Source organism: Heteronotia binoei, chromosome 11 (genome assembly GCF_032191835.1).
Source record: "Heteronotia binoei isolate CCM8104 ecotype False Entrance Well chromosome 11, APGP_CSIRO_Hbin_v1, whole genome shotgun sequence".
Taxonomy (NCBI): Eukaryota; Metazoa; Chordata; class Lepidosauria; order Squamata; family Gekkonidae; genus Heteronotia; species Heteronotia binoei.
In genome coordinates, this window is record NC_083233.1 from 71,157,584 (window position 1) to 71,182,980 (window position 25,397).

A 25,397-nucleotide genomic window follows, 5' to 3' on the forward strand; every position below is an offset into this window, starting at 1 on the left:
CCTCCCTCCCCCACCTATTTGCCTTCCTTCCCTTCTTTCCTCCTTCCTTGCAGCTCTCAAACATCTGATATTCATGTCTTGTGGCTCTCAGACATTTATTCTATCTGGATCTTATATTAAGCAAGTTTGGCCACCCGTTCTAGATTGCAATCTATATTGATATTTCTATATTTCTATATCCCCTGCTTCGGCGGGGAGGGTGGGATATAAATCTAATAAATCTAATCTAATCGTGATAAAATCTGTGTTTAAGATTTATATATTTTCTGATATTATAGCTGTTAGCACTACTTTTGAGTTATTATTATAATATATTTAGTATCTGTTAAAAATACTGTTTTTCACAGCATGTTTTCATAACATTGATGGCATGTTCTTCGGTTAGATGAGAATCCAGTATATGCAGGGCTTTTTTTTGTAGCAGGAGCTGCTTTGCATATTAGGCTACACCCCCCCCCCCGATGCAGCCAATCCTCCAAGAGCTTACAAGGCTCTTAGTACAAGGCCTACTGTAACCTCCAGGAGGACTGGCTGCATCAGGGTTGTGTGGTTTAACATTCAAAGGAGTTCCTGCTATGAAAAAAGCCCTGAATATGTATTTTTGGTGTTGCAGATTATGGTTTGGCTTTGGCTGCTGGTGGAACCTTCCACTCATCTGATACCCTTTCCCACTAGGTGAACTTCTAGATGGACAGAGAGGTCTGGTCCCTTCCAACTTTGTGGATTTTGTTCAAGATAACGAATCCCGTTTGTCGAGTGGGTTGGCCAGCGAGCAGGACCAGAACTACATCAACCACACTGGCCACACGTTGGAAGGAGACGGCCTTCTGGACATCAACCCCCCGAGCCACTTAGAATCCAGCGTCGTCAATAACGGTGCCGGGACTCTGGATGTGAACATTGACGATATCGGAGAAGACATTGTGCCTTATCCTAGAAAAATTACCCTTATCAAACAACTAGCCAAAAGTGTTATTGTGGGCTGGGAGCCTCCAGTTGTGCCACCCGGATGGGGAACCATTCATAGCTACAATGTCCTCGTAGACAAAGAGATACGGATGAACGTATCCTTGGGGAGCAGAACTAAAGCTCTCATAGAAAAACTTAACATTGCGACTTGCACGTATCGAATATCGGTTCAGAGCATCACGAGCCGGGGCAACTCTGACGAGCTGCAGTGCACTTTGTTGGTCGGGAAGGATGTCATTGTGGCTCCCTCTCACCTGAAGGTGGACAACATCACCCAGATCTCCGCCGAGCTCTCCTGGCTCCCGACCAATAGCAATTACAGCCACATGATCTTCCTCAACGAAGAAGAGTTTGACATTGTCAAGGCTGCCCGGTACAAGTACCAGTTTTTTAACCTGAAGCCCAACATGCCCTACAAGGTGAAGGTATTGGCCAAGCCTCACCAAATGCCCTGGCAACTCCCTCTGGAGCAGCGGGAGAAAAAAGAAGCCTTTGTCGAATTCTCAACGTTGCCTGCAGGTTGGCTTCTTTTTACTCGTGTTATGTTGTTGAGTGTTTGCTGGATGGCAGACAGCCCATGCTTTAAATAGGATGGACTCGCTCACATGGCAATTATATCGTCAGCATCTCTGAACAGCTGTCAAGCTAGTTGTACAAGCTAGCTGGTATTTCTGTCTTCACCACCATTTTAGTTGATGAAACTACACAAGAGAACATAAGAGAAGCCATGTTGGATCAGGCCAATGGCCCATCCATTCCAACACTCTGTATCACACAGTGGCCAAAATATATATAGTACTTCCTTTTATCCATTTTAACCTGACTGCTCAGCAATTTCATTGAATGCCCACGAGTTCTTGTATTGTGAGAAAGGGAGAAAAGGACTTCTTTCTCTACTTTCTCCATCCCATGCATAATCTTGTAAACCTCTATCATGTCACCCCACAGTCGATGTTTCTCCAAGCTGAAGAGCCCCAAGTGTTTGAGCCTTTCTTCATAGGGAAAGTGTTCCAAACCTTTAATCATTCTAGTTGCCCTTTTCTGCACTTTTTCCAATGTTATAATATTCTTTTTGAGGTGCGGTGACCAGAATTGTACATAGTATTCCAAATGAGACCGCACCATCGATTTATACAGGGGCATTATGATACTGGCTGATTTGTTTTCAATTCCTTTCCTAATAATTCTCATCATGACGTTGGCCTTTTTTATTGCAATCGCACACTGTCTTGACATTTAGTCACCCAGATCCCTCTAAACCAGTGGTCCCCAACCTTTTTGGCACCAGGGACCGGTTTTGTGGAAGACAATTTTTCCATGGACTGGGGGGGAGATGGTTTTGGGATGACAATTGTGCACTTTATTTTTATTAGTTTGATGTTGTGGTTAAATGCACGGACTCTTATCTAGGAGAACCAGGTTTGATTCCCCGCTCTCCACTTGCAGCTGCTGGAATAGCCTTGGGTCAGCCATAGCTTTTGTAGAGTTGTCTTTGAAAGGGCAGCTTCTGTCAGAGCTCTCTCAACCCCACCCACCTCACAGGGTGTCTGTTGTGGGAGAGGAAGGTAAAGTAGAAAAAGAGTAGAAGGTAGTAGTAGAAAAGAGCAAGAGTCCAGCGAGTGAAGCAAGCAGTGACTCACAAAAGCTCATACCCTGCCACAAATTTTGTGAAGTGCCACAAACATGAAGCAAGCAAACATGAAGCAAGCAGTGACTCGTGAAAGCTCATATCCTGCCACAAATTTTGTTCGCCTTTAAGGCTGCTAGACTCTGGCTCTTTTCTGCTGCTCCAGGCAGACTAACACGGCTCCCCATCTTGACATTTTTTTTAGCTTGTTCGATTTCACCAGGATGTTGCCAAACATGTGACTGAGCTCATGAATTATACATGAGCCTCAATAATGGAAGAGCTATTTTGAGGTCAGGTTCCCATCCAGTGCAGCGCTATTTATAGCAAATCGGTTTTAATTAGAGAGGTAGCAGGCGTGCTCTCATGATAACTGGTTTTCAGGCTCTTCAAACGAAAAGACTCCCCCTCCCCCTGCTCAGTTATTTTTGCTGTGTGGAGTTGAGATTTTGGAATGGGTCCACGTTTTCCCCCAAGACTCGGAGAAGGTATTGAAGGCACCTGATCCAGTGATGTGTTGAAACTGGTTTAGTCTTGTCTAGACAGTGGCTTTATTGGGGACTTTGTGGAAATCTTATCTGTGCCAGTTGGGGCCCGATGGAGACGTGAATAAATTAATGTAAGACCCCCTAGTAGGAAAAAAGGTTGCTATCAAATGAAAATGTGGCATAAGAAAATAAGAAAAGCCACACTGGATCAGACCAGTGATCCATTTAGTTTAGCATCTTATCTCACACAGTGGCCTACCAGTTCTTTTGGACGTCCAACAACAGGTCAGAGAGGCCAAGGCCTTCATAAGAACATCAGAAAAACCCTGCTGGATCAGACCAGTGGTCTATCTAGTAGAGCATCCTATCTCACACAGTGGTCAACCAGTTCTTCTGGAGGTCCAACAAAAGGGCAGAGAGGCCAAGGCCTTTGTAAGAACATCAGAAGAGCCCAGCTGGATCAGACCAGTGGTCCATCTAGTCCAGCATCTTATCTCACACAATGGCCAACTGGAGAGCTCCTACAACAGGTTATAGATGCCAAAGCCCATCCCTTGAGGTTGCCTCTTGACACTGGAATTCAGAGGTTGACTGCTTCTGAACACAGAGGTTCCCTTTAGTCACCACGGCTAATAGTGTGGCCATCACTACATCTTGTGGCACTGAATTCCACATTTTAATCACTCTCGGTGACAAGAAGCATTTCCTTTTGTCCATCGTGAATCTACCTGCACATTTTGCATTTATTAACATTTTAAAATGCAAGAAGAAAATTGCACCTAATCAATAGCAATTAAATAAGTCTGAAATTTAGTAATGAAAGAAAAACATAACTTGCTGTAACAGATCTGTGTTGCACTTTCCTGAAATTGTTCTGTTTCTAATTTTTTAATGAACATATGAAGAATTTGATTGGTCAGGCTACTACTTTCTTAAGACATTGATGTTTGTACTGTCTACTTCTTGGAAGGTGGGACATTTTGGATCGCGAGTCCATAGATTCACGGATCTTCTTGGATTCTAGAATACTTTAGGGGATTTTGAGAGTCTTTTCTGTTAACTTCTTCATAGGTGGCTGGGATTATCAATCAATCAATATATTTATTACGATCATAGATCAGAATAAAACAAAAAGGTATCATTTGTGTGTATCGATGCATCAGGGGTGGAATTCTAGCAGGAGCTCCTTTGCATATTAGGCCACACCCCCCCTGATGTAGCCAATCCTCCAAGAGCTTACAAGGCTCTTTTCTGTAAGCTCTTGGAGGATTGGCTACATCAGAGGTGTGTGTCCTAATATGCAAAGGAGCTCCTGCTAGAATTCCACCCCTGGATATAGATACTCCAGAGTGTAGGTACTCTGTTGTATTGAAACAAGCTCAAATCTGAGTGCTTTTTTTTTTTTTGCAACATACTTGTTTGCACTTGCAGAGGTTAGTAAGAGAGGTCTTGCAGAGAGACACACAACATTTTGGAATAGAAACCAGCCGGTTTGGTGTAGTGGTTAAGTGTGCGGACTCTTATCTGGGAGAACCGGGTTTGATTCCCCACTCCTCCACTTGCACCTGCTAGCATGGCCTTGGGTCAGCCATAGCTCTGGCAGAGGTTGTCCTTGAAAGGGCAGCTGCTGTGAGAGCCCTCTCCAGCCCCACCCACCTCACAGGGTGTCTGTTGTGGGGGAGGAAGGTAAAGGAGATTGTGAGCCGCTCTGAGACTCTTCGGAGTGGAGGGCGGGATATAAATCCAATATCTTCTTCTTCTTCTTCTTCTTCTTCTTCTTCTTCTTCTTCTTCTTCTTCTTCTTCTTCTTCTTCTTCTTCTTCTTCTTCTTCTTCTTCTTCTTCTTCTTCTTCTTCTTCGCCTCTGTTGATTATAGACGAAGGAGCATTGGAGAAGCATGGGGGCAGATCCTGGAAAATCAAGCCGCCTGCCTGCTGTTACATAACAATGTCCCTCAGCCCACCTGCTTGGAAAAACCCTGGGAGTGACAAATATTATTGGTATCCCAAGGGCGGCTGCCAATGAGTGGCATTAAGTTGACACCTGGGTTGAGCTTGAGCACAGCCAGGGCTTTTTTTGCATATTAGGCCACCCCCCCCCCCCAATGTAGCCAGTCCTCCAAGAGCTTACAAGGTTCTTCTGACAAGGCCTACTGTGAGCTCTTGGAGGACTGGTAGGGTTGCCAAGTCCAATTCAAGAAATATCTGGGGACTTTGGGGGTGGAGCCAGGAGACAGTGGGGGTGGAGCCAGAAGCAAGGGTGTGACAAGCATAATTGACTCCAAAGGGAGTTCTGGCCATCACATTTAAAGGGACGGCACACCTTTTAAAATGACTTCCTTCCAAAGGAAATAATGAAAGATAGGGGCACCTTCTTTTGGGGCTCATAGAATTGGACCCCCTGGTCCAATCCTTTTGAAACTTGGGAGTTATTTTGGGGAGAGGTGCTGGATGCTATACTGAAAATTCAGTGCCTCTACCTCAAAAAACAGCCCCCCCCCAGAGCCCCAGATACCCATGAATCAATTATCCATTATTTCCTATGGGAATAAGTCTCTATAGGGAATAATAGAGTTCCCAGCAGACATTCCCCTTCCCTCCTCCTGCTTTCTGATGACCCTGAAGTGGGGGGATGGTCTCCAAACCGGGGGATCCCCTGCCCCCACCTGGGGATTGGCAACCCTGAGGACTGGCCACATTTGGGGTCATGTGGCTTAATATGCAAAGGAGTTCCTGCTACAAAAAAAAAAGAGCCCTGACGGACAGCCCTAGAACTGGGTATATCACATGGTGGCTCAAACCCCAGACCTCTTAAGGGAGTCCCCATTGGGGGGAAGGTGGACATGCAGGCCTCTCTCCCCCAAAGGATCCACCCAGATGCACATAACTGCCAGCTATGAAAGCAAAAGTATCCAACAGGGGTGGCCAAGGGTAGCTCTCCAGATGTTTTTTTTTGCCTACAACTCCCATCAGCCCCAGCCATTGGCCATGCTGGCTGGGACTGATGGGAGTTGTAGGCAAGAAACATCTGGAGAGCTACCCTTGGCCACCCCTGGTATACAACACCAAGGGAAGGATGGGGCCGGGTGGGATCCAATGAAAATTGAGCTGCCAACCCTAGCAGGCAGCACAGTTTAAGCAGCTCCAGGCAGGCTCTGCATCGTCACTGCACAGAGCCTGCCAGAACTTGCAATGTCCAGCCAGGCCATCCCTTCTGGCTTTGCACCCTTTGTGAAGATCACTTGCAGAGAGGGCAGGAGAGAAATTTAAAGCAATAAATAAATAAAGGGTAGGTGAGGCTTCCTCCAAAACTCTCCTGAGCCTGGACTGCAGCCCAGCTGTATTCAGGCAAATCTTGGCTGTGTTTATGTCATAATCGGTTTCTTTAGTGTTGCAACTTTGATTTACATTCTGTACGGTCTGCCTTTCTCAGAGGGGCTCCGGGTGCATTGCGCAGAGTGAGTCGATGCAACCACCAAGCTATTCATTAACCCATGCGTGAGGATTTTGGAAGTCTGGAACCACCAAAAAAAGAACTGAAGCAGAGAATAAGGATTAGACAGGACGCATGAAACAGTACAGAAGTTACTTAGTATTAGATTTTCATACCAACCTCCCCGCAATAGAAGGGTCCAACTTAAAATAAATGACACACCGCAGTGTAGACCACAATTCCTAATCATTTCCCCGAGTAAGTTTGTGCCTTTTGTGCAGCACAACCCGATCACTTGCGCAGAGCAGCCGTCTTGAATACTTCCAGTTTTGCATCGTTTGTGGAACTGCCATGGAGAAAGCAGGAAGACGGACAGTTGTTGATTTTGCCTGTTTGCAGTTTGGCCCCTGCAGTGGTCACAGTGGGGCTCAGAGATAGATACTTCAGCCTTATGATTCCCTTTAATAGCAAACGTCACATTCAGGTGCCTGTCGCAAAGGAATATGCAAGGCTTGAGGGTACAGATCTGGCACCTTTCTGGTCCACTAGGGCTGTGGTTGAATTGTGAGTCCAGAGTCCAGAGCAGGAAGACAAAGGGCAGAACCTGATAGGCTGGCAATAGATTGAATTTGATAGATCAGGGTCAAGGCAGGACTGAATGTGGCATGTCAGAGGAGAGGAGCCGGACAAAATTGATGTTTCATTGGCCCCAGGACTAGTTTCTTGAGAGCATATTAATTGGGCCAATAAAACCACTGGCTGATAGTCAAACCCTTTGGAAACTGAGTTACAGATCTAAATTTCCAGGGAATTCGAGCCAAACGGTATTGTACTCAAATGCTAATTTAGAACAAACAAGACTATAAAGATGGGTTCTTTTTGAAGACTGTGAACCTGCCATTGGGCCACAATCAGAGACGGTTGGCAAGTTGGGCAAAATACCTTGAAAACTGTGTAATGAGTAAACCCAAGCTGGATCAAGCTTATTTATTGATTTCCTAAACTGAAAATGACTCAAATATAGCAATCACTATGCGTTGACCCTGATTTTCAGAATGCTGATTCTTATAATGTCTTATAATGTCCTCCATTTGGTTTCTTGCTTTGTTATTAGTACTCAGGTACTTTAAACATTAGTACTTTAAACAGTTGGAAAGCATATTTTTAAAGGATCCATATTTTCTCCTTAATAACAAAAGCAGAGATCCCAGGTTCAAGTGGCCCAAACAAATAGAGGTTGAAGGGCTAAACACCTTTTGCCTTCCCTTTATGACCCCAAGACAAATTGAGGCTTTGCAAGCTTTCGGTTTGCATTTATGGACGGAACAAGACACTTGGTTTTCTTCTCATCTCCTTGAGTCTTTGCAGCAGAAATTTGCAAATGGGCTGAACTGCTACCTCCGTGCCATAGTGTCACTGCTTATTTACTGTGGGCCTTTTCAATCGCAGTGCGGAGGGGTTTTTTTCTCACATTATCTGAAGGAAATTCTGAGTTTCAGGGAGTTTGGCAAGTTCCCCAGCTTTTCTCTCCTCCGTTTCTAATTGTTCCTGCAGGAGTTGCTTTGAAATTTTGGCATGCGGAAGTGTGTGCTCAAATGTTCCAGAGAGCAATTTGCCAGGTTTGGCTGGTGGCCCTCTACAGCGGGTTCTTACATCCTCGAATGACTTCTTGGCACTTTGCTCTTTCCTTCCACATCAACCTGCTGGGGACTGGGGAAAAAAAAAAGGAATGACAGGAATTTGCTGTCATCAGAGCCGTCTGACATCCTTGTATGTTTCTTTTCCTTGACCTATTGGGTATATTGCTGCCCTGCCTTTCCAAGCTATTTAAGAGAGCTTACAGGTGTCATTAAAAACCTTAACAGAATCACAAAGCTTCAATCAGATCAATAAGCAGAACTTACCAGAACCAATCAACCATGGCTGTTGCCAGTATCAATAGAATTTGCTTTGTGAGAGGGGGAAGCAGGCTTTTAATTTGTAATATAACCGGTTCTGTTTAAACAGGGCTTTTTTTTCTGCAGAAGGAACTCCTTTGCATATTAGGCTACACCCCTCTGATCTAACCAATCCTCCATGAGCTTACAGTAGGCCCTGTACGAAGAGCCCTGTAAGCTCTTGGAGGATTGGTTACATCAGGGGGGTGTAACCTAATATACAAAGGAGTTCCTGCTACAAAAAAAGAAAAAAGCCCTGACTGTCACCAGGGGAAGGGCCTTCTCAGTTGTGGCCCCTGCCCTGTGGAATGTACTCTCAGGTGTCACCCATGCCTTGCCAGACTTCCTCTGTTTTTACAGGGCGTGCAAGGTGAAATTGTTTAGGTTGGCTTTTGGCAGGTAACCTCCAATGTTTGGGCTGCTTTTTATTAGCAGTATGGTGATGGTCATACATGTTAAGGATTTAATATTTTAATTAAAACATTCTGCTAATTTATATGTGTTATTTGTTTTTATGTTGGTTTTTACCTTATCGGTTTTCATGTTGTATAATTGAGCAGCAACTAAAAAAAGAAATCAAATAAATAAACCACTCTGCTATCAGCAGGCATCTGATCCAGAACTGCAATTTGTTTCCTTTCCACCGTCTTCCCTTGCTATGCAAACATTTGGCATTCTGTAATATTGCTCCCATTCTACAATCCCTCCACTGGCTGCCCATCAGTTACTAGTCTCAGTTTAAGGCGTTGGCTCACATACAAAGCCCATCATGGCCTTGGCCCCTACAACAGCTTCACTCATCAAAGAAGGGTCTTCTGCAGGTGCCAACATACCAGTTGGCACAATCAACAACTTCCCATACTTGTGCCTTTTCCATTGCAGCCCCCCACCTTGTGGAATAGCCTTCCTGAGGAGGTCAGGAAAGCTCCCCTTCTCCAGGCTTTCTGCAAATGATGCAAAACTGAATTCTCCTAGAGGGCTTTTCTGTGCAGGTAGTAGGGTAAAAAGGCAAAGGTAGTCCCCTGTGCAAGCGCCAGTCGTTTCCGACTCTGGGGTGACATATCACAACATTTTCAGGGCAGACTTTTTACGGGGTGGTTTGCCCTTGCCTTCCCCTAGTCATCTACACTTTCCCCCCAGCAAGCTGGGTACTCATTTTACCGACCTCGGGAGGATGGAAGGCTGAGTCAACCTCGAGCCAACTACCTGAACCCAGCTTCCGCCGGGATCAATGTCATGAGCAGAGAGTTTGACTGCAGGACTGCAGCTTTACCACTCTGTGCCATGGGGCTCTCTAGCCAGTAGGGTAACCAGGGCTTTTTTTGGAGCCGGAATGCACAGAAATGCAGTTCTGGCTGGCTTGACCTCAGGGGTGTGTGGCCTAATATGCAAATAAAATCCTGCAAATAACATCCTGAGAAACAATGGTGAAGTCACAGTGGTGTGGTCTGAAATGTAAATGAGTTCCTGCTGGGTTTTTTCTACACTGAGGGTAGTCCTGTGACGAAAGACTTTGCAAAATTACTTGAACAGATTATTAGGGACTGTGGTCTGTCCCACTGTGTTTAGCTTGCTGAAATGAGAATCATTTAATGTGTCAAGACTTTTATGCTTTGCTTCAGTTCCATTTTTAGATTTCTGGTTGGTTCTACGACTTCAATCCTATTGTGTTGTTTCTTGAATATCGCATCCTAATCCACCTTGAGTCCAAGTGAGAAAGGTGGATGATAGGTGACGTAAATAAATAAAACATCAAGATTTGACACCCAGACTTCAGCTTGGATTCCCAAGAAGATTTTTACCTATGCTAGAATCCCTTGTGTAAGCGGAAATATGGAACCACCTTCAGATCAGCCCCTTGCACTAAATTAAACATTTTGCTCTTAACACTACATAATTAAGAAGGATACACTTATACAACTATCGCCAGTTCTAACATCTTTATTTGCTTCATTGCTTTTCCTTGGAGTTAAATCTAAACAATAATGACTTTGTAAACTTAGCTTGTTGTCCCTGTTTGCATCTGTTAAAACATTTCATTACATTGTATGCTCAGGGGTGGAATTCTAGCAGGAGCTCCTTTGCATATTAGGCCGCACCCCCCTGATGCAGCCAATCCTCCAAGAGCTTACAAGGCTCTTTTTTGTAAGTTCTTGGAGGATTGGCTACATTGGGGGGGGTGGCCTAATATGCAAAGGAGCTTCTGCTAGGATTCCCCCCCCCTTGTATGCTAATTTGCTGTTCTGCCTCTGCTTTATATGGACTGGTAAATTTCATTCCAGATTGTCTGAGGAAGCGTGCCTGCACACAAAAGCTCACACCCTGAATAAAACTTCATGACTCTAACTTTGTTCCATTGTGCATCCCCAGTAGCTTTTCTGCTTGCACAAAAAACAAAAAAAACCCCAAAACCCTGAGCAAGCAATTTCTGGGCACTACAGGATGTAGGGTGGAAAACGCTAGGAATTGTGCAAAGTCCTGGTTCAGCAGAACTGTGCTAGGTTTCTTTCTGTTTCTGTTTGTGCATCGCTGAACTCAAGCTGTAGCTATCAGAAACTGGACGGGATGTGATCTATAGCAGAGATGCGATCATGTTTATTAGAGAGCCAGTTTGGTGTACTGGTTAAGTGCGCGGACTCTTACTTGGGAGAACCGGGTTTGATTCCCCACTCCTTCCCTTGCAACTGCTGGAATGGCCTTGGGTCAGCCATAGCTCTCGCAGAGCTTGTCCTTGAAAGGGCAGCTGCTGTAAGAGCTCTCTCAGCCCCACCCACCTCACAGGGTGTCTGTTTCAGGGGAGGAAGGTAAAGGAGATTGTGAGCCGCTCTGAGATTCAGAGTGGAGGGCAGGATGTAAATCCAGTGTCGTCTTCATCATCTTCTTCGTCTTCTGTTACACATTATGTAGACTCCTATACAGAGCTGCTTCAGTATAAGCCCATTGATTTCAACCGTCTTATACTGGAGTAACTCTGCATAATATTGCACAAGGGTTGCCAACCTCAAGGCAAGGCCTGGAGGTCTCCCAGAATTACAACTGATCACCAGCCTCCAAATATCAGTTCCTCAGGAGAAAACAGCTGCTCTGGAGGGTAGACTCTATGGCATTGTGCTCTCCTGAGGTCCCTCCCAAACCCCACCCCCCCAAGCTCCATCTCCAAGTCTCCAGGAATTTACCAGCTCAGAGTTGGCAACCCCAAATTGCATTGATTTTATAGTAATGTAATTAATCAGCAAATAAGCTCTCAGATATAATAGCCAAGTTCTGATGTCAGTTTGATGGGTTCTAAAATGCAAATGTCAACAAAGGGAATCACATGTTGGTATCAAACTTGGAATGTGCCAATGAACAGAATCCACTGCCAATAACAGTGACTAGTGAGACTCCTCAAAGAGCCAGTTTGGTGTAGTGGTTAAGTGCGCTGACTCTTATCTGGGAATACTGGGTTTGATTCCCCACTTCGCCACATATACCTGCTGATGTGACCTTATGTCAGCCACAAGTTCTCGCAGAGTGGCTCTGCTCAAGAGCAGTTTCTATCAGAGCTCTCTCAACCCCACCTACCTCACAGGGTGTCTGCTGTGTGGAGGGGAAGGGAAAGGAGATTGTAAGCTGCTTTGAGACTTCTTCAGGTAGTGAAGGGTATAAATCCAATCTCTTCTTCTATTGCCATCCAGATGCCAGCAGAAATCAGCAGAACCTTCCCTGCGCCAACCCCAAGACTTTAGGACAAGCAATGTTCCCTCTAAGCTGCAGAGCCTTGTGAGCAAAAATTCTACTTTGTGAGCTACTGGTATTAAAGTTGTGAGCTACTGCATAAATTAGTGTGCTCTGGGGTCATCCTTCCTGAGCTCAGATAAAAATGTGTGACCTGGGGGCTAAAAATCTGTGAGCTAGCTCACGCTAACTCAGCTTAGAGGGAATGCTGAGAACAAGCAATCGATTTTGATTTGGTTTAAATTTTGATTCTGCTCTAATTATTCTCAAGACAGCAAAAAGTGGAAATCACAGTTTAATCCCCCAAGATATCTCCCCTAAAAAGACAGATGTTGCAAAAGCATTTGAGCATTTTATTTTATTTTATGTAAAAGTAAATCAGTATAGCTCTGAATGATAAAATAATGATTCATAAGAAGAGTGGCCATAAAGCTTAAGAAAGTAAGTATCTCAAAAGAAATATTAAGGAGTGGCTAACCTGATCTTGTCAGATATCTGAAGCTGGTTTAGTTTATTTAATTCATTTGTACCCCATCTTTTTCCCAAATGGGGGCCCAAAGCGGTCTACATTCTCCTCTCCTGCACTTTCTCCTCACAACAACCCTGTGAGGTAGGTGAGGCTGAGAGTGAATGATTCATCCAAGGTCACCCAGTGAGCTTCCTTACTTTACTGAATGTAGCACCTTAACTTATTGTAGTTTTAAAAATTTTATGTAACTGTTTTTAAATGTATTTATTGCTTTGTATAATAATCATGGTATATACCATGTCCTATTAGCCGCCCTGAGCCTGCTTCGGCGGGGAGGGCGGGATATAAATAAAATTTATTATTATTATTATTATTATTATTATTATTATTATTATTATTATTATTATTATTATTATTATTATTATTATTATTATAAATGGGAATTTGACCATGAGTCTCCCCGTGGCGCAGAGTGGTAAAGCTGCAGTACTGCAGTCGGAGCCCTCTGCTCACGACCTGAGTTCGATTCCAGCAGAAGCTGGTTCAGGTAGCTGGCTCGAGGTTGACTCAGCCTTCCATCCTTCCAAAGTTGGTAAAATGAGTACCCAGCTTGCTGAGGGGAAAGTGTAAATGACTGGAGAAGGCAATGGCAAACCACTTCGTAAGAAGTCTGCCATGAAAACGTTGTAAAAACAACGTCACCCCAGAGTCAGAAACGACTGGTGCTTGCACAGGGGACCTTTCCTTTTCCTCTCAGATATTAGTTCAGCTCTATTAACCACAACACCACATGAGTTGTCTAAGCAGGTTGAGCCTTTGTTAGTAATTAGATGGGAGACTACTGAGGAAATCCAGGATTGCTATGCAGCGGCAGTCAAGGCAAAGCACATCTATTCATCACTTGCTTTGAAAACCCCATGAAGGGTCACCATAAGTCATCTGCAACTTGACAACACTTTTTACTACCAGCAGAAGGGATGACTCCTCTGGAGGGAGGGAGGGTGGCTCAGTGGTAGAGCATCTGCTTGGTAAGCAGAAGGTCCCAGGTTCAATCCCCGGCATCTCCAACTAAAAAGGGTCCAAGCAAATAGTTGTGAAAAACCTCAGCTTGAGACCCTGCTACCAGTCTGAGTAGACAATACTGACTTTGATGGACCAAGGGTCTGATTCCGTATAAGGCAGCTTCATATGTTCATATATCCAAGGCTTGTCCTACGTTCTTGGGGCTACTGCAGAAAAGACCCTTGTTTCTGTTGGTATCTTAATCCTACTGGCGGGGGTTCCTTTCACAGGGCCTATGGAAGGCACAAACTCTTTAACTGAAGTTTGTTTCTCATTCTAGGTCCTCCAGCTCCCCCTCAAGATGTTAGAGTTCAGGCTGGGCCGACACAAGGAACTATATTGGTTACTTGGAAGCCACCGACGCTTACAGCAACAGGGACCTCCAATGGAGCCAACGTTACTGGTTATGGTGTTTATGCAAAAGGTCAAAGGGTAGGTAGCACTTTATTGTAGTTGCTGGGGTGGGTGGGGTGGGGTCAATATATCTACCTTTGTGGTTGACAACCTCACGTCATTCTGCTATGCAATCAGGGACGTATCCAAATTCTGAGTTCTCAGTAGGTTTTCTGATCATTATGCTAAGTCTTGGGATGTATTTAAGAACTAGTCAAATACCCAACAAACCTCCCTGTGACACTCAAATATAAAATGTGTTTATGAATTACAAATAGTACAATTTTACAAAAAATCATTGCATTTTCCCATCCATGATACAATATGCAATCAATCTCTACACCCAGTCACAGAAACATATTCCTTCTCAAATACTACTACGAACAGTATCCAACAGTGCATTAAAGGTCCATACAAATAGCCCAATAGATGGCTTTTAAAGATGATTGCCTGTATCCTAAATAACACAGTAGATGGCTTACAAAATTAATTGTTTCTATCCAACAGATTACCGGTCCTTTGTATCCATTTCAGATTGAATCTTTCTTCCAGGGATCAATTCCAACAATGCTGTGCTGTTATCATTCCATGAGTACATGTGTTACTTCCTGTGTATGCCTTTAAACCCAAAGGTATTCTTGGTTGTATACAGGACTCTTTTTTTTTTTGTAGCAGAAGCTCCTTTGCATATTAGGCCACACAAGGCCGGATTAACAATTTGGCTAATTAGGCACTGGCCTAGGGGCCCCCAAGCCTTTAGGGACCCCGGGCTGGCTTCCCGCCACCCCCAGTTTTCCCCCTACTTGCAGTCCTCCCAGCCTGCATGAGCAGCCGGCAACTGGGATGCTCTTTCCCCAATTTGCCTGGTGCGGTCGCTGCTGGTGTTGTCACCAAATTTGCTTCTCTCTGCCTCTCCCATGTAGTTTTGTCAAAGGGGCTTTTGGGAAAGTGCCTGCAGGCTGCAGCAGGGGGGGGCGCTCCAACTCTGAGATAATTTGTGAGGGCCCCCCCAAGATTTTGAATGCCTGGGAGCCTCCAGAGGGTTTTATACGGAACTGAGGCCACACCCCCTGATGTAGCCAATCCTCCAAGAGCTTACAGGGCTCTTCGTACAGGGCCTACTGTAAGCTCCAGGAAGATTGGCTATATAAGTGTGTGTGGCCTAATATGCAAAGAAGTTCCTGCTACAACAAAAGCCCTGGTTATGCTCCTCTAGCATTGCCAAGAATCCCATGGGTCTCCCTGCACCAGGGAGGCTTTTTTTTGGGGGGGGGGGGGCGGGTTCAGTGGATGGGGGCGGTGGAGTTTCCAGAGCATATGACATCACTTTTGGATGACACTCTAGGGATTTTCTCTAATTTCTATGGTAAAGAGTCTGGGGAAAGTTCCTAGAGTTTCACCATCAACATAATATCCTTCTTGTTTTCCCCCGGAGTCCATAGAGACTGTGGGGAGTTCTTAGAGAGTTACTGTCAATGCTATTCCCCCAGTGATTTTTCTCCCATTCCTGAAATCTTCAAGGGCAGAGAAATAAGGTGGCGGTTTTTTTTGAGGGGGGGAGGACTAGCGAATGCCTCTTATTAGAAGGCGATGACAAGCCTGTGTTTATCATCTATTGGGGTCGTCGGTCTTCTGAGCCACTCTGAGACCCCTCCTTCCATTCCCTTCTGCAATGTTCTAAATCTCCATGTTGTGCATCTTAAGAACTTGGCTGTCTTTGTAAATGCTTCCTGCGCGCACTTGTGTGTTTAGGTGGCAGAAGTAATATTTCCCGTGGCCGAGAACAACGTCGTGGAGCTAACAAGACTCCGGAACCTGGAAGCCAAGGAAGTTTTTGTTCGGACACTTTCTGTCCAAGGAGAATCTGTGGACTCATTGACCGCTGCCATTCCGCCCGACCTCCTGGTGCCTCCGACCCCTCACCCTCGGCCAGCTCCCAAATCTAAGCCATTATCAAGTGCCGGCATCCCAGATACCAAAGACGAGCATCTATGTCCGCACGCGAAAAGGGAGGAGTCGTGGGAGCAGACCCGAGTGGCCTCTCCCATCCACGGGCACATGCTGGAGCCTCCCAACTTCCACAGCCCGCTCCACGGGAGGAGGTCTCCTTCTCCGAATCGGATCCTCCCCCAGCCGCAAGGCACGCCCATCCCCAACACCGTCGCAAAGGCTATGGCCAGGGAAGCTGCTCAGCGGGTTGCAGAGAGCAACAGGGTGAGTAGAGTTGCTGCTGCTTCTTGCAGGTGGGCAGCAAAATAGATCTAATGCACATTTATCACTCCCCCCAGCATTTCCCCCAGTCAGAAAGCCAGTTTGGTGTAGTGGTTAAGTGTGCGGACTCTTATCTGGGAGAACCGGGTTTGATTCCCCGCTCCTCCACTTGCAGCTGCTGGAATGGCCTTGGGTTAGCCATAGCTCTGGCAGAGGTTGTCTTTGAAAGGGCAGCTGCTGTGAGAGCCCTCTCAGCTCCACCCACCTCATAGGGTGTTTGTGTGCAGGGAGACGATATAGGAGATTGTAAGCCGCTCTGAGTCTCTGATTCAGAGAGAAAGGCGGGGTATAAATCTGCAGTCTTCTTCTGAACTGGGTTTGATTCCCCACTTCTCCTCCACTTGCACCTGCTGGAATGGCCTTGGGTCAGCCATAGCTCTGGCAGAGGTTGTCTTTGAAAGGGCAGCTGCTGTGAGAGCCCTCTCAGCTCCACCCACCTCACAGGGTGTTTGTGTGCGGAAAGAAGATATAGGAGATTGTAAGCTACTCTGAATCTCTAATTCAGAGAGAAGGGCGGGGTATAAATCTGCAATTCTCCTTCTTCATCATCACTCCCCCCAGCATTTCACCATCATGCCGTTCTGTTATGCTACTAGCCATCAGCCGCATGCTGTTTACTGCCTATGTCTGTAAGACTGCTTCCTGTGCTGCTCCTGTTTTGTAATGTTTGTTTTTAGGTACTGTTTTTTATTCTGTTGTTTTATTTTCGTGAGCCACCGTGAGCCCGCTTGCGAGATAGGGCGGGGTGTAAATCTAAAAATTAAATTAAAATTATCCCTCGTGGGTCATCTGAACCGGATGTTGACGGTGTCCTGCAGTGCCTTCTTAGCAGAGTGGCAGCTTCAGTGGGCTCCGCAGAGGTCACTAAAGCATGCTGTCCTTTTAAAGTTTTTCTGCTTCCCTTGTTATTTTAAAGCAGCTTCTGTTATACAGCTTAATTTGTTATTAGCAAATCAGGTAGTTGTTCTTGATTGGGTAGCAAATAAGGTAGTTATCGTCAACCCTGAATTATCCGTTCCTGTTCCCCGTGCAGGGAAAAATAAGAGAAGCCATATTGGATCAGGCCAATGGCTCATCCAGTCCAACACTCTGTGTCTCATAGTGGCCTGTCAGGAGGTGCATGAGTGGGGACAGAACTCCAGAAGCCCTCCCACTCTTGGCCCCCCAAGCACCAAGAAGACAAAGCATCACTGCCCCAGACATAAGAGTGCAAGAGAAGCCATGTTGGATCAAGCCAATGGTCCATTCATTCCACCACTCTGTGTCTCATAGTGGTCAAAACCCAGGTGCTGTCAGGAGGTCCACCAGTAGGGCCAGAACTCCAGAAGTTCTCCCACTGCTGCCCTCCACACATCAAGAATACAGAGCATCACTGCCCCAGACGTAAGAGGGTAAGAGAAGCCACGTTGGATCAGGCCAATGACCTATCCAGTCCAACACTGTGTCTCATAGTTGTCAAGAGTGTCTCTTGCCATGGTTGGTAGACACATAACGGGTCCATGCTTTGCCTTGTTATTATTCTGCTTACAACTGCCTGTCTGTTATGTCTTTACCTTACCAAGTAATCTCTTCTGCCCTGAGAATCTGTGCACAGTGGTACCAAGGTCACGCAGTGTTATCTGACTCTGAGAATGTACTTTTGTTTCTTTCTCACAGTGAATGCTTGGGATGTTACTAGGGGGCAGTGGGGGGTTTACAATTGGCAGATTTTGGCTCTTTGCATTTTAAAAGGTTTAATGAATGGATCTGAATCTATATCTGAGGGAACGGAGGCCCTGTGCCTCAGTTTCAGCAAGAGAAGCCTTGTTTGCTGTACCTGTTTATAATCATGCCATAAAACTACTATATTCATATATGAAGGAGTGATAAGAGAACATAAGAACACAAGAGAAGCCACGTTGGATCAGGCCAATGGACTATCCAGTCCAACACTCTGTGTCACACAGTGGCCAAAAAAATCAAGTGCCATCAGGAGGTCCATCAGTGGGGCTAGAAGCCCTCCCATTGTGCCCTCCAAACACCAAGAATACAGAGCATCACTTGCCCCAGACAGAGAGTTCCAGCAATACGCTGTGGCTAATAGTCACTGATGGACCTCTGTTCCATATGCTTATCCAATCCCCTCTTGAAGCTGTCTATGCTTGTAGCCACCACTACCTCCTGTAGCAGTGAATTCCACATGTTGATTACCCTTTGGGTGAAGAAGTACTTCGTTTTATCAGTTCTAACCCCTGACTGCTCAGCAATTTAATTGACTGTTCACAAGTTCTTGTATTGTGAGAAAGGGAGAAAAGGACTTCTTTCTCTACCTTCTCTGTCCCATGCAATAGCTTGTAAACCTCTATCATGTCACCCCGCAGTTGACGTTTCTCCAAGCTAAAGAGCCCCAAGTGTTTTAACCTTTCTTCATAGAGAAAGTGTTCCAACCCTTTAATCATTCTAGTTGCCTTTTTTCTGCATTTTTTCCAATGCTATAATATCTTTTTTGAGGTGCTGTGACCAGAATTGTACACAGTACTCCAAATACTCCAATTATTGATGAGGACTGTGCAGAACTTGAACATACTGACCAAAACCCAGGTGCTGTCGGGAGGTGCATGAGTGGGGACAGAACTCCAGAAGCCCTACCACTGTACCAAGAAGACAGAGAAGCCATGTTGGATCAGGTCAGTGGCCCATCGAGTCCAACACTCTTGTCACACAGTGACCAAAACCCAAGGTCCATCAGGAAGTCCAGCAGTGGGGCCAGAACCCCAGATGCCCTCCCGTCATTGCCCCCCCAAGCATCAAGAATACAGAGGATGACTGCCCCAAACAAAGCATTCTATCTATACCTTGTAGCTAATAGCCACAAATGGACCTCTGCTCCATATGTTTTAACAATCACTATTTGTCTTAATATAGCCCCCGTGCTACATAACTTTTATCCATGCACACCCCGTGATCTCCAGCATAGCTTTTTTTTGTTGGTGGTGAAAGGGAACCCCCTCTTCACCAGCAGAAAAAGCTGGTTGGATCCAACCCAAAGTCTTCCAGTCCAATTGCTCATCCTGCCCATAGAGGGAGATCCCTCTCACAGTGCTCTGTTTTCGATTCTCCAGCTGGAGAGGAGGAACGTTTTCAGCGAAAGGAGCAACGCTGTGCATTATGCAAACTCGGATGAAGAAGAAGACGGCTACGATTCGCCACGTGTCAAAAGGAGAGGGGCTTCAGTCGATGACTTCTTAAAAGGCTCGGAACTTGGAAAGCAGGTAACTCCTGCCATATTTTAAGTATGCAAAGAGGATCCTGGGAAGGTTTCACCATGCACAGAACATTGGCTTGCTTTTTGAACACAAAATCAAAATCAAGAGCCTGTCTCATGAACTAGAGGTGGCCAAACTTGCTTAACATAAGAGCCATGTAGAATAAGCATAAGAAGTTTGAGAGCCGCTAGGCATGAACATTAGATGTTTGAGAGCTGAAAGACAGCAAGAGAGGGAGGGGTGGAAAGAAAGCAACTTTAAATACATTCTCCAAGCCACCGGCTGAGTGATTTAAAGAGACAAATGCCTTCTCCAAACCAGCCAACAGGGTGGAGGGGACTTTGAGAGCCACACAATACATGTGGAAGAGTCACATGTGGCTCTCAAGCCACAGTTTGGCTACCCCTGAACTAGAGTGTCTGTCACGGCTCGAGTCTCAGATAAGGAACGACGGCTGCCAACGTCCCGGCAGCTGGCCAGAACTCTCGCAGCCGGCTGGGGAGTAGCGCAGGGGTGATCATAAACAGTCCAATTACTCAACACCGTAAATCAGTCCGGCCGAAGGATGAAACAGAGAGCGTAGTCACAGGAATGCAGAGGGTCGGAAGCCAGAGAAAGCAAAGCCCAATACAGTCCAAATACCTAAGCCAGTCCACAAAGCAGAGTCAAAGTCCAGAGTTTCAAGTCCAAGGTTCAAGCTGGGTCAGGAGTACACGGGTTCTCTCAGCAAGCAAGAGGGTGCAGAGTGTGGTCACGTCCCAGTAGGATCGTTCGTTGCCAGCACAGTTTGCCCTAGGGCCAAGATTACAGATATACTGTGCTGGCTTGTTAGCTCATTAGTATGCCGGGCTTAGATCTCTTCTCCCCCGCATGCGTGCCTCACTTCTTCTGCTTCGTATCTCCTGTCGTCTCCTTTCACGGAGCCGGCTAACAGGTGGTGGTGATTCCGGAGGGGATGAGCTGGGGCCCGGCGTGGCCTGATCAGTTCCAGGTGGCTCCTGCTGCCAGCTTGCTTCTTCGGGACTTACGTCCAGGGCTGTTAAAGGCGACTGCTCTGAGCTAGCAGGGGCTGGGTCAGGGGCAGGCATGACAGTGTCCTGGGTTTGGTTAACCTTCACTCCTGGTAGTAATGAGGCCACTGGGAGGTTTCATTGATCCCCAGTGAACTTTTTGAGGTCATCCTTGACTTAAATTTTAAAAGTCCGTTTTTGTGCTTTCCCCCCTCCTGTCTTTCTTCCCTCTCCAACAACAGCCCCACTCTTGCCACGGGGAGGAGTATCACACGGAAAGCAGCCGGGGTTCCGATCTGTCCGACATCATGGAAGAAGATGAGGAAGAGCTTTACTCAGAGATGCAACTGGAGGATGGTGGGAGGAGAAGAGTTAGCGTAACATCACATAACACGCTAAAGGTAAAAAGTGACTGTGAGATGGGCGCGGAAGGGTGGGTTCAATAGTTTTGAACCAGGGTGTTGAATTCTATCACAGACTGGTAGCATCTTTGAGACTGAGATGAACATTTCAGCAATCTATATATTCTGGTGTGGGGTTTTTTTTAAAGATAAAAATGTAATTGGGAACAAAAAAACCCCTCAGACTTTCCCCAAAGAACCCAGGAATTCAGTGAAATTCTGGATTCTGGATTCTTGGTAATTTTTTTTACAATTTCTGCCCATTTTTTTCTAATCATCACGGGCCTTTTAGCTCACAGATTAACTTTTTGTACCATCAAACAGAGTCACAGAAATGTCAAGAGCTGGTGGGAACTTTTTGGTTAAAGGAAAGTCCACCCCACCCCCTCCCCCGCATACACACACACGCACTCCCAAGTTTTTGTGCACCATGCAACAGTTTCTTATGGCACTGCAAAGCACAAAACCCCCCAAAATGAGCAAGCAACCCCAAAACAAAACAGAAACGTTGTTACATTAGTTCTAAGCTGAATGTCAAGATAGAAAAGGTAGGTGTTGCTTACAAGGGAGCTGAAAGAGCCACCAACGAAGGTCTCTGTTTGTGTGTGGAGCTCTGCAAGGTGCTGAATTTGTCTGCTTTTGGTTGCAGTTCTGCTGTGAACTACATGTCGCAAGAATGATTAGGACAACTAGTTCATAGAACGTCCTCCCAGTCGGGATCACAGTTAGACAAGTTCAGTCCTAAACAGTCAGATGGCAGCACCCCAATGAAACATGGGTATTTCCTGTTCACTTTTCCCATCCATAGAAAAGGTGTCTAAATTACACGGGATCAGCTGTCCTTGCCATAACGACATGTTGGTGACTTCTCGTTCTTCATCTAACTTCTGTTTGTGAACGGAGAGGCAATTTCATGCTGGCAGGTTCCTGCTTGATGTTGAGCAGACATCTAACTTCTGTTAGTGAACGGAGAGGCGATTTGGCACCGGCAGGTTCCTAATTGGTGTTGCGCAGACAGAAAGGAGCAGGCATAGGCGTGGGGGGGAGGGTTCATCATTGGGCAGGTGTCAAGCGTTCGCTGCATGGTGAGAAGACTTCTTCTGTGGCTCCCCCCCCCCCACTTTGTTTTCAAAGCGTGGGCTTGGTTCTTGGTTGAGCATTAACCTGTCCGCCTGCTGTGGCGTCATCCTTGCGCTGCGTCCGACACTGAGCGACATCCTAACCATGTCTTTTATTTTCACAGATTCCCATTCAAAGCATGACATTCTTCCTCACTAAGTAAAAAGCTGCATGCTTTCTGTTCGCCATTGCTCTAAAACTAATTCTGTCTTTATTTTTTTCCCTCTCCCCCCCCCCACCCCTTTCCTCTTTTTTATTTATATATTTTAATTTGATTACACACTGGTCGTTCCCTCTCGCCTGTTCTTTTTGTTTCTTTGGAAACTGCATGCTCTTTAAAGGAATGCTATAGGAATAGGACTACTGAAGCAGCTTATTTGGAACAGCCCGATTTTGCCCAGCAGATCCATCACAGTAAAAAACTTTTCAGTATCCCCGAAGTAGCGGAAGAGGACGGCGATTATTCCGAACTGTTGCACAAGCAGGGTTTAGGGATGTCCCACAGAATGCGAAGCACAATAGCTAGACAGAGTAGATCCGCCAGGGCCTACAATCAAGAGCAGCAGTATGACTTCCGGCACCCGGCAAAACAAAGGATTTTGGAAGACATGGAAGAAAGAGGTTACAAATACAGCCGGTCTTCAACGAGAAGCCCAGACAGCGGCCTGGACTGTGGCAGCGAAGAGGAAGAATCCCGCTTTAGCCTCCGAAGCACTTACGAGGCAGTTTCTGCCGGTGTCGCGCCCAGCTGTTGTGCCGATGGCGGGAGTTGCTCATGCCGAAAAACTCCACGGCCTCTACTCGCGCGCCGGAGAACGCTGACGAGGCAGAGCAGCATCGAAGAAGACTTTGGAGACACCGTCCCTTCCTTCCTCGAATCCCGAAGCGAAGTGGGCAAGTTGGGTTATGAGAGGAAATACGAACCTCAGAGGTCTAATAGACCAAATAATATGACTCGTGAGGAGGATTATCAGGGAGACTGGAGGAACCGCTTAAAAATGAATGACTTTAGGGCATCTTCCTTTCCACTTGCAAAGTCTTCCTACAGGGACCGTGAAGACCCCCCGGTGTGTTGAAGTTAAAACCTTCCTTCTAACATCTGCTTGCCAAATCAATCTCTTTTTCTTTCTTCCTTTTTATCCTTCGTTCATTTCTTTTCGTAAAAGCCCATCCTCGGCACCTGCTTGCTGTTCGTTTAATTTTCTTTTCTCATTCTTCCTTACGCACTTAATTTTTTTTAAATTAAATTAATCTACATTGCTTCACAGGCTTCTTAATACTTCCGCTTTTCGTTGTCTGTTTGTTTTAATTTCGTGCCATACCAAAATGGGATTAATTTGCTTTACGAGAATCATTCTTTCCCTGCAGACAAAAACATAATAATAAAAGTAGCTTTTCTTTTCTTTTTAATGAAAGGACAACTGAAACTAAATTTTAATTAAGGGTTAGCTGAACTGCCATTTTCCTAACACTAGCATGTGGGGAAAATTGTGGGGCTGGTTTTCTGAATGCTCTCATTAGGATCTAATTTATTTGTAACTTGGGATTTTTAAAAGACCCGTCCCTGTTTCACCTCTTTTTTTGTTGTCTGCTTTTAAAATTCCATCTTGTCATATTGTTTTTGCTTCCCTCACTCCCAGACTTCCAAGGAAGAATTATGTTTCTCTTCAGCCCTTATCTCTGGGCAAGTACCAAGCTCAAAGTCCTCTCTCCTTTCCTGTCCTGTCGTGACAGTGACCTAGGGTTTTGAAGTCACAAGATTCATTGTGTTTCTATTGTCCACCTCCCCCCCCCCTCTACTTCTTTACCTTCTTCTTTGCTGTTTCTCTCTTTTTTTAAAACAAATCATCTCTTCTTGCCTTTGAAGTTGCAAACTGCATCTCCGCATGCAGGTGATTTCCTTCCCCACCCCGACTCTCCATCCAGGGGCAACTAGAGCAGTTTCCTATTGAATTCACAAGAAGGCCAGCTACGTTTTACATGGCCCTTTGTGTTTTATCATTCAGAAACTCCCTGGTCCCTAACAGATTAGCTTATTCGCCTTTCAAATCTGCACCATTCCAGGGAATTGAAGCCTCCGAAATATTCCATCTTCCTTGACGACAGTAGATTCAGCTTCTGCTGCTTCTGCATTATCCGGGCCAGCCATTTATCCTCGTTTTGATTCTTTCTTCTCTCCCTTTCTTTCTCTCTCTTAAAAAAAGCATCCATGGAAAATTAGTGCCAAGTTTTTCATTTATTCTTGATTGCCATAAAAGCCAGTTTTCCCTGAAGAGCCTCGTAACATAGCGGCACTTCCAGCAAACTGAGCGAGCCAACTGAGCAAGCAGTGGCATTCTTGGGGGGGAATTAAAGGAATTAAGACTTCTGCAAGTCTTAACTTTGAAAAGGTCAGTAGGTGGCCAGAGACCAAGTGGTAGAGGGAAGAACTGGCAGGAGACGGATGGCCATGTTGCAGACGGCAACGCAGTCTAGTTAGAGAGGAATCCATACGTTCAGGCAATGCAGGCAAATCCGTTCTTCGCAGCTTTGGGGACTGCTGTGGTTCCTCTTCGAGGAGCAGCCTGAGGGATCCGCAGCACTTTTAGTAGCAACGACAAAGGCAAAAGAATGTCTGAACTCTTTTTTTCGTTCAAATGTGTGACTGTTATTTGCAACCTACGTACCACATTGGGTTAGCCAACGTCGTTTATTATTATTATTATTATTATTATTTGTTTCCTTTTCCAGGTTTAGCCAGCATCTGTCCTGTTTTCAGCTAACCTTTCAGTTAAAAACCAAGTTTAGTTGCCTTTAGACCTTACGCTTGTGACAATGATTGATGATTTCCCATTAATTCCACACACCCTGCCCCCTGTCTTTCTAAAGCACGTGCAGTGGTGTAACTTTCCAACTTGTCGTTCTCTCCTCTCTTCCTTTGTCTGTTTGGTTGCTCAGCTTTTAGGTAATCCATCATCCTCTGGACGACTGGACAGGTCGGAGCACCCAGGCCGAAGGATCTCTCATGGCGGCATGGGACCCCAAAGGCCTCGACCGATGACGGTCCCTTCTATTGGTTAGTTAGCCTGATTGGTACTTTTCTGTTGCTTGGAACCACAACGATGCATATAGGGACCAGGGGGGAGGTTACTGAAGAAAGCCTTTCAGCTTCATGTTGATAAGATGGAACCAAATCATTTTCTGGTTGATTTTATGGAGACTTGAGGTTACTAGCCTCCAGGTTTTAGCTGGAGATCTTCTGGGATTACGATTGATCC

General features: G+C 45.7%; 1 protein-coding gene across 13 annotated transcripts in view; it reads left to right on the forward strand.

Moving 5' to 3' along the window:
- The window catches only part of RIMBP2 (RIMS binding protein 2), a 247,362-nt gene that overhangs the window by 187,138 nt on the left and 34,827 nt on the right, over window positions 1-25,397 (forward strand). For 8 of the 13 annotated variants that reach the window (XM_060249244.1, XM_060249246.1, XM_060249247.1 and 5 more), the window contains 7 exons: window positions 676-1,488; window positions 13,982-14,133; window positions 15,847-16,308; window positions 19,467-19,616; window positions 20,863-21,021; window positions 22,482-23,207; window positions 25,078-25,195. In XM_060249244.1, coding sequence (XP_060105227.1) covers window positions 676-1,488; window positions 13,982-14,133; window positions 15,847-16,308; window positions 19,467-19,616; window positions 20,863-21,021; window positions 22,482-23,207; window positions 25,078-25,195 — 2,580 coding nt within the window. The remainder of the gene's footprint in view (window positions 1-675; window positions 1,489-13,981; window positions 14,134-15,846; window positions 16,309-19,466; window positions 19,617-20,862; window positions 21,022-22,481; window positions 23,208-25,077; window positions 25,196-25,397) is intronic. The other 5 variants (XM_060249252.1, XM_060249253.1, XM_060249254.1 and 2 more) reach the window with 1 other exon arrangement.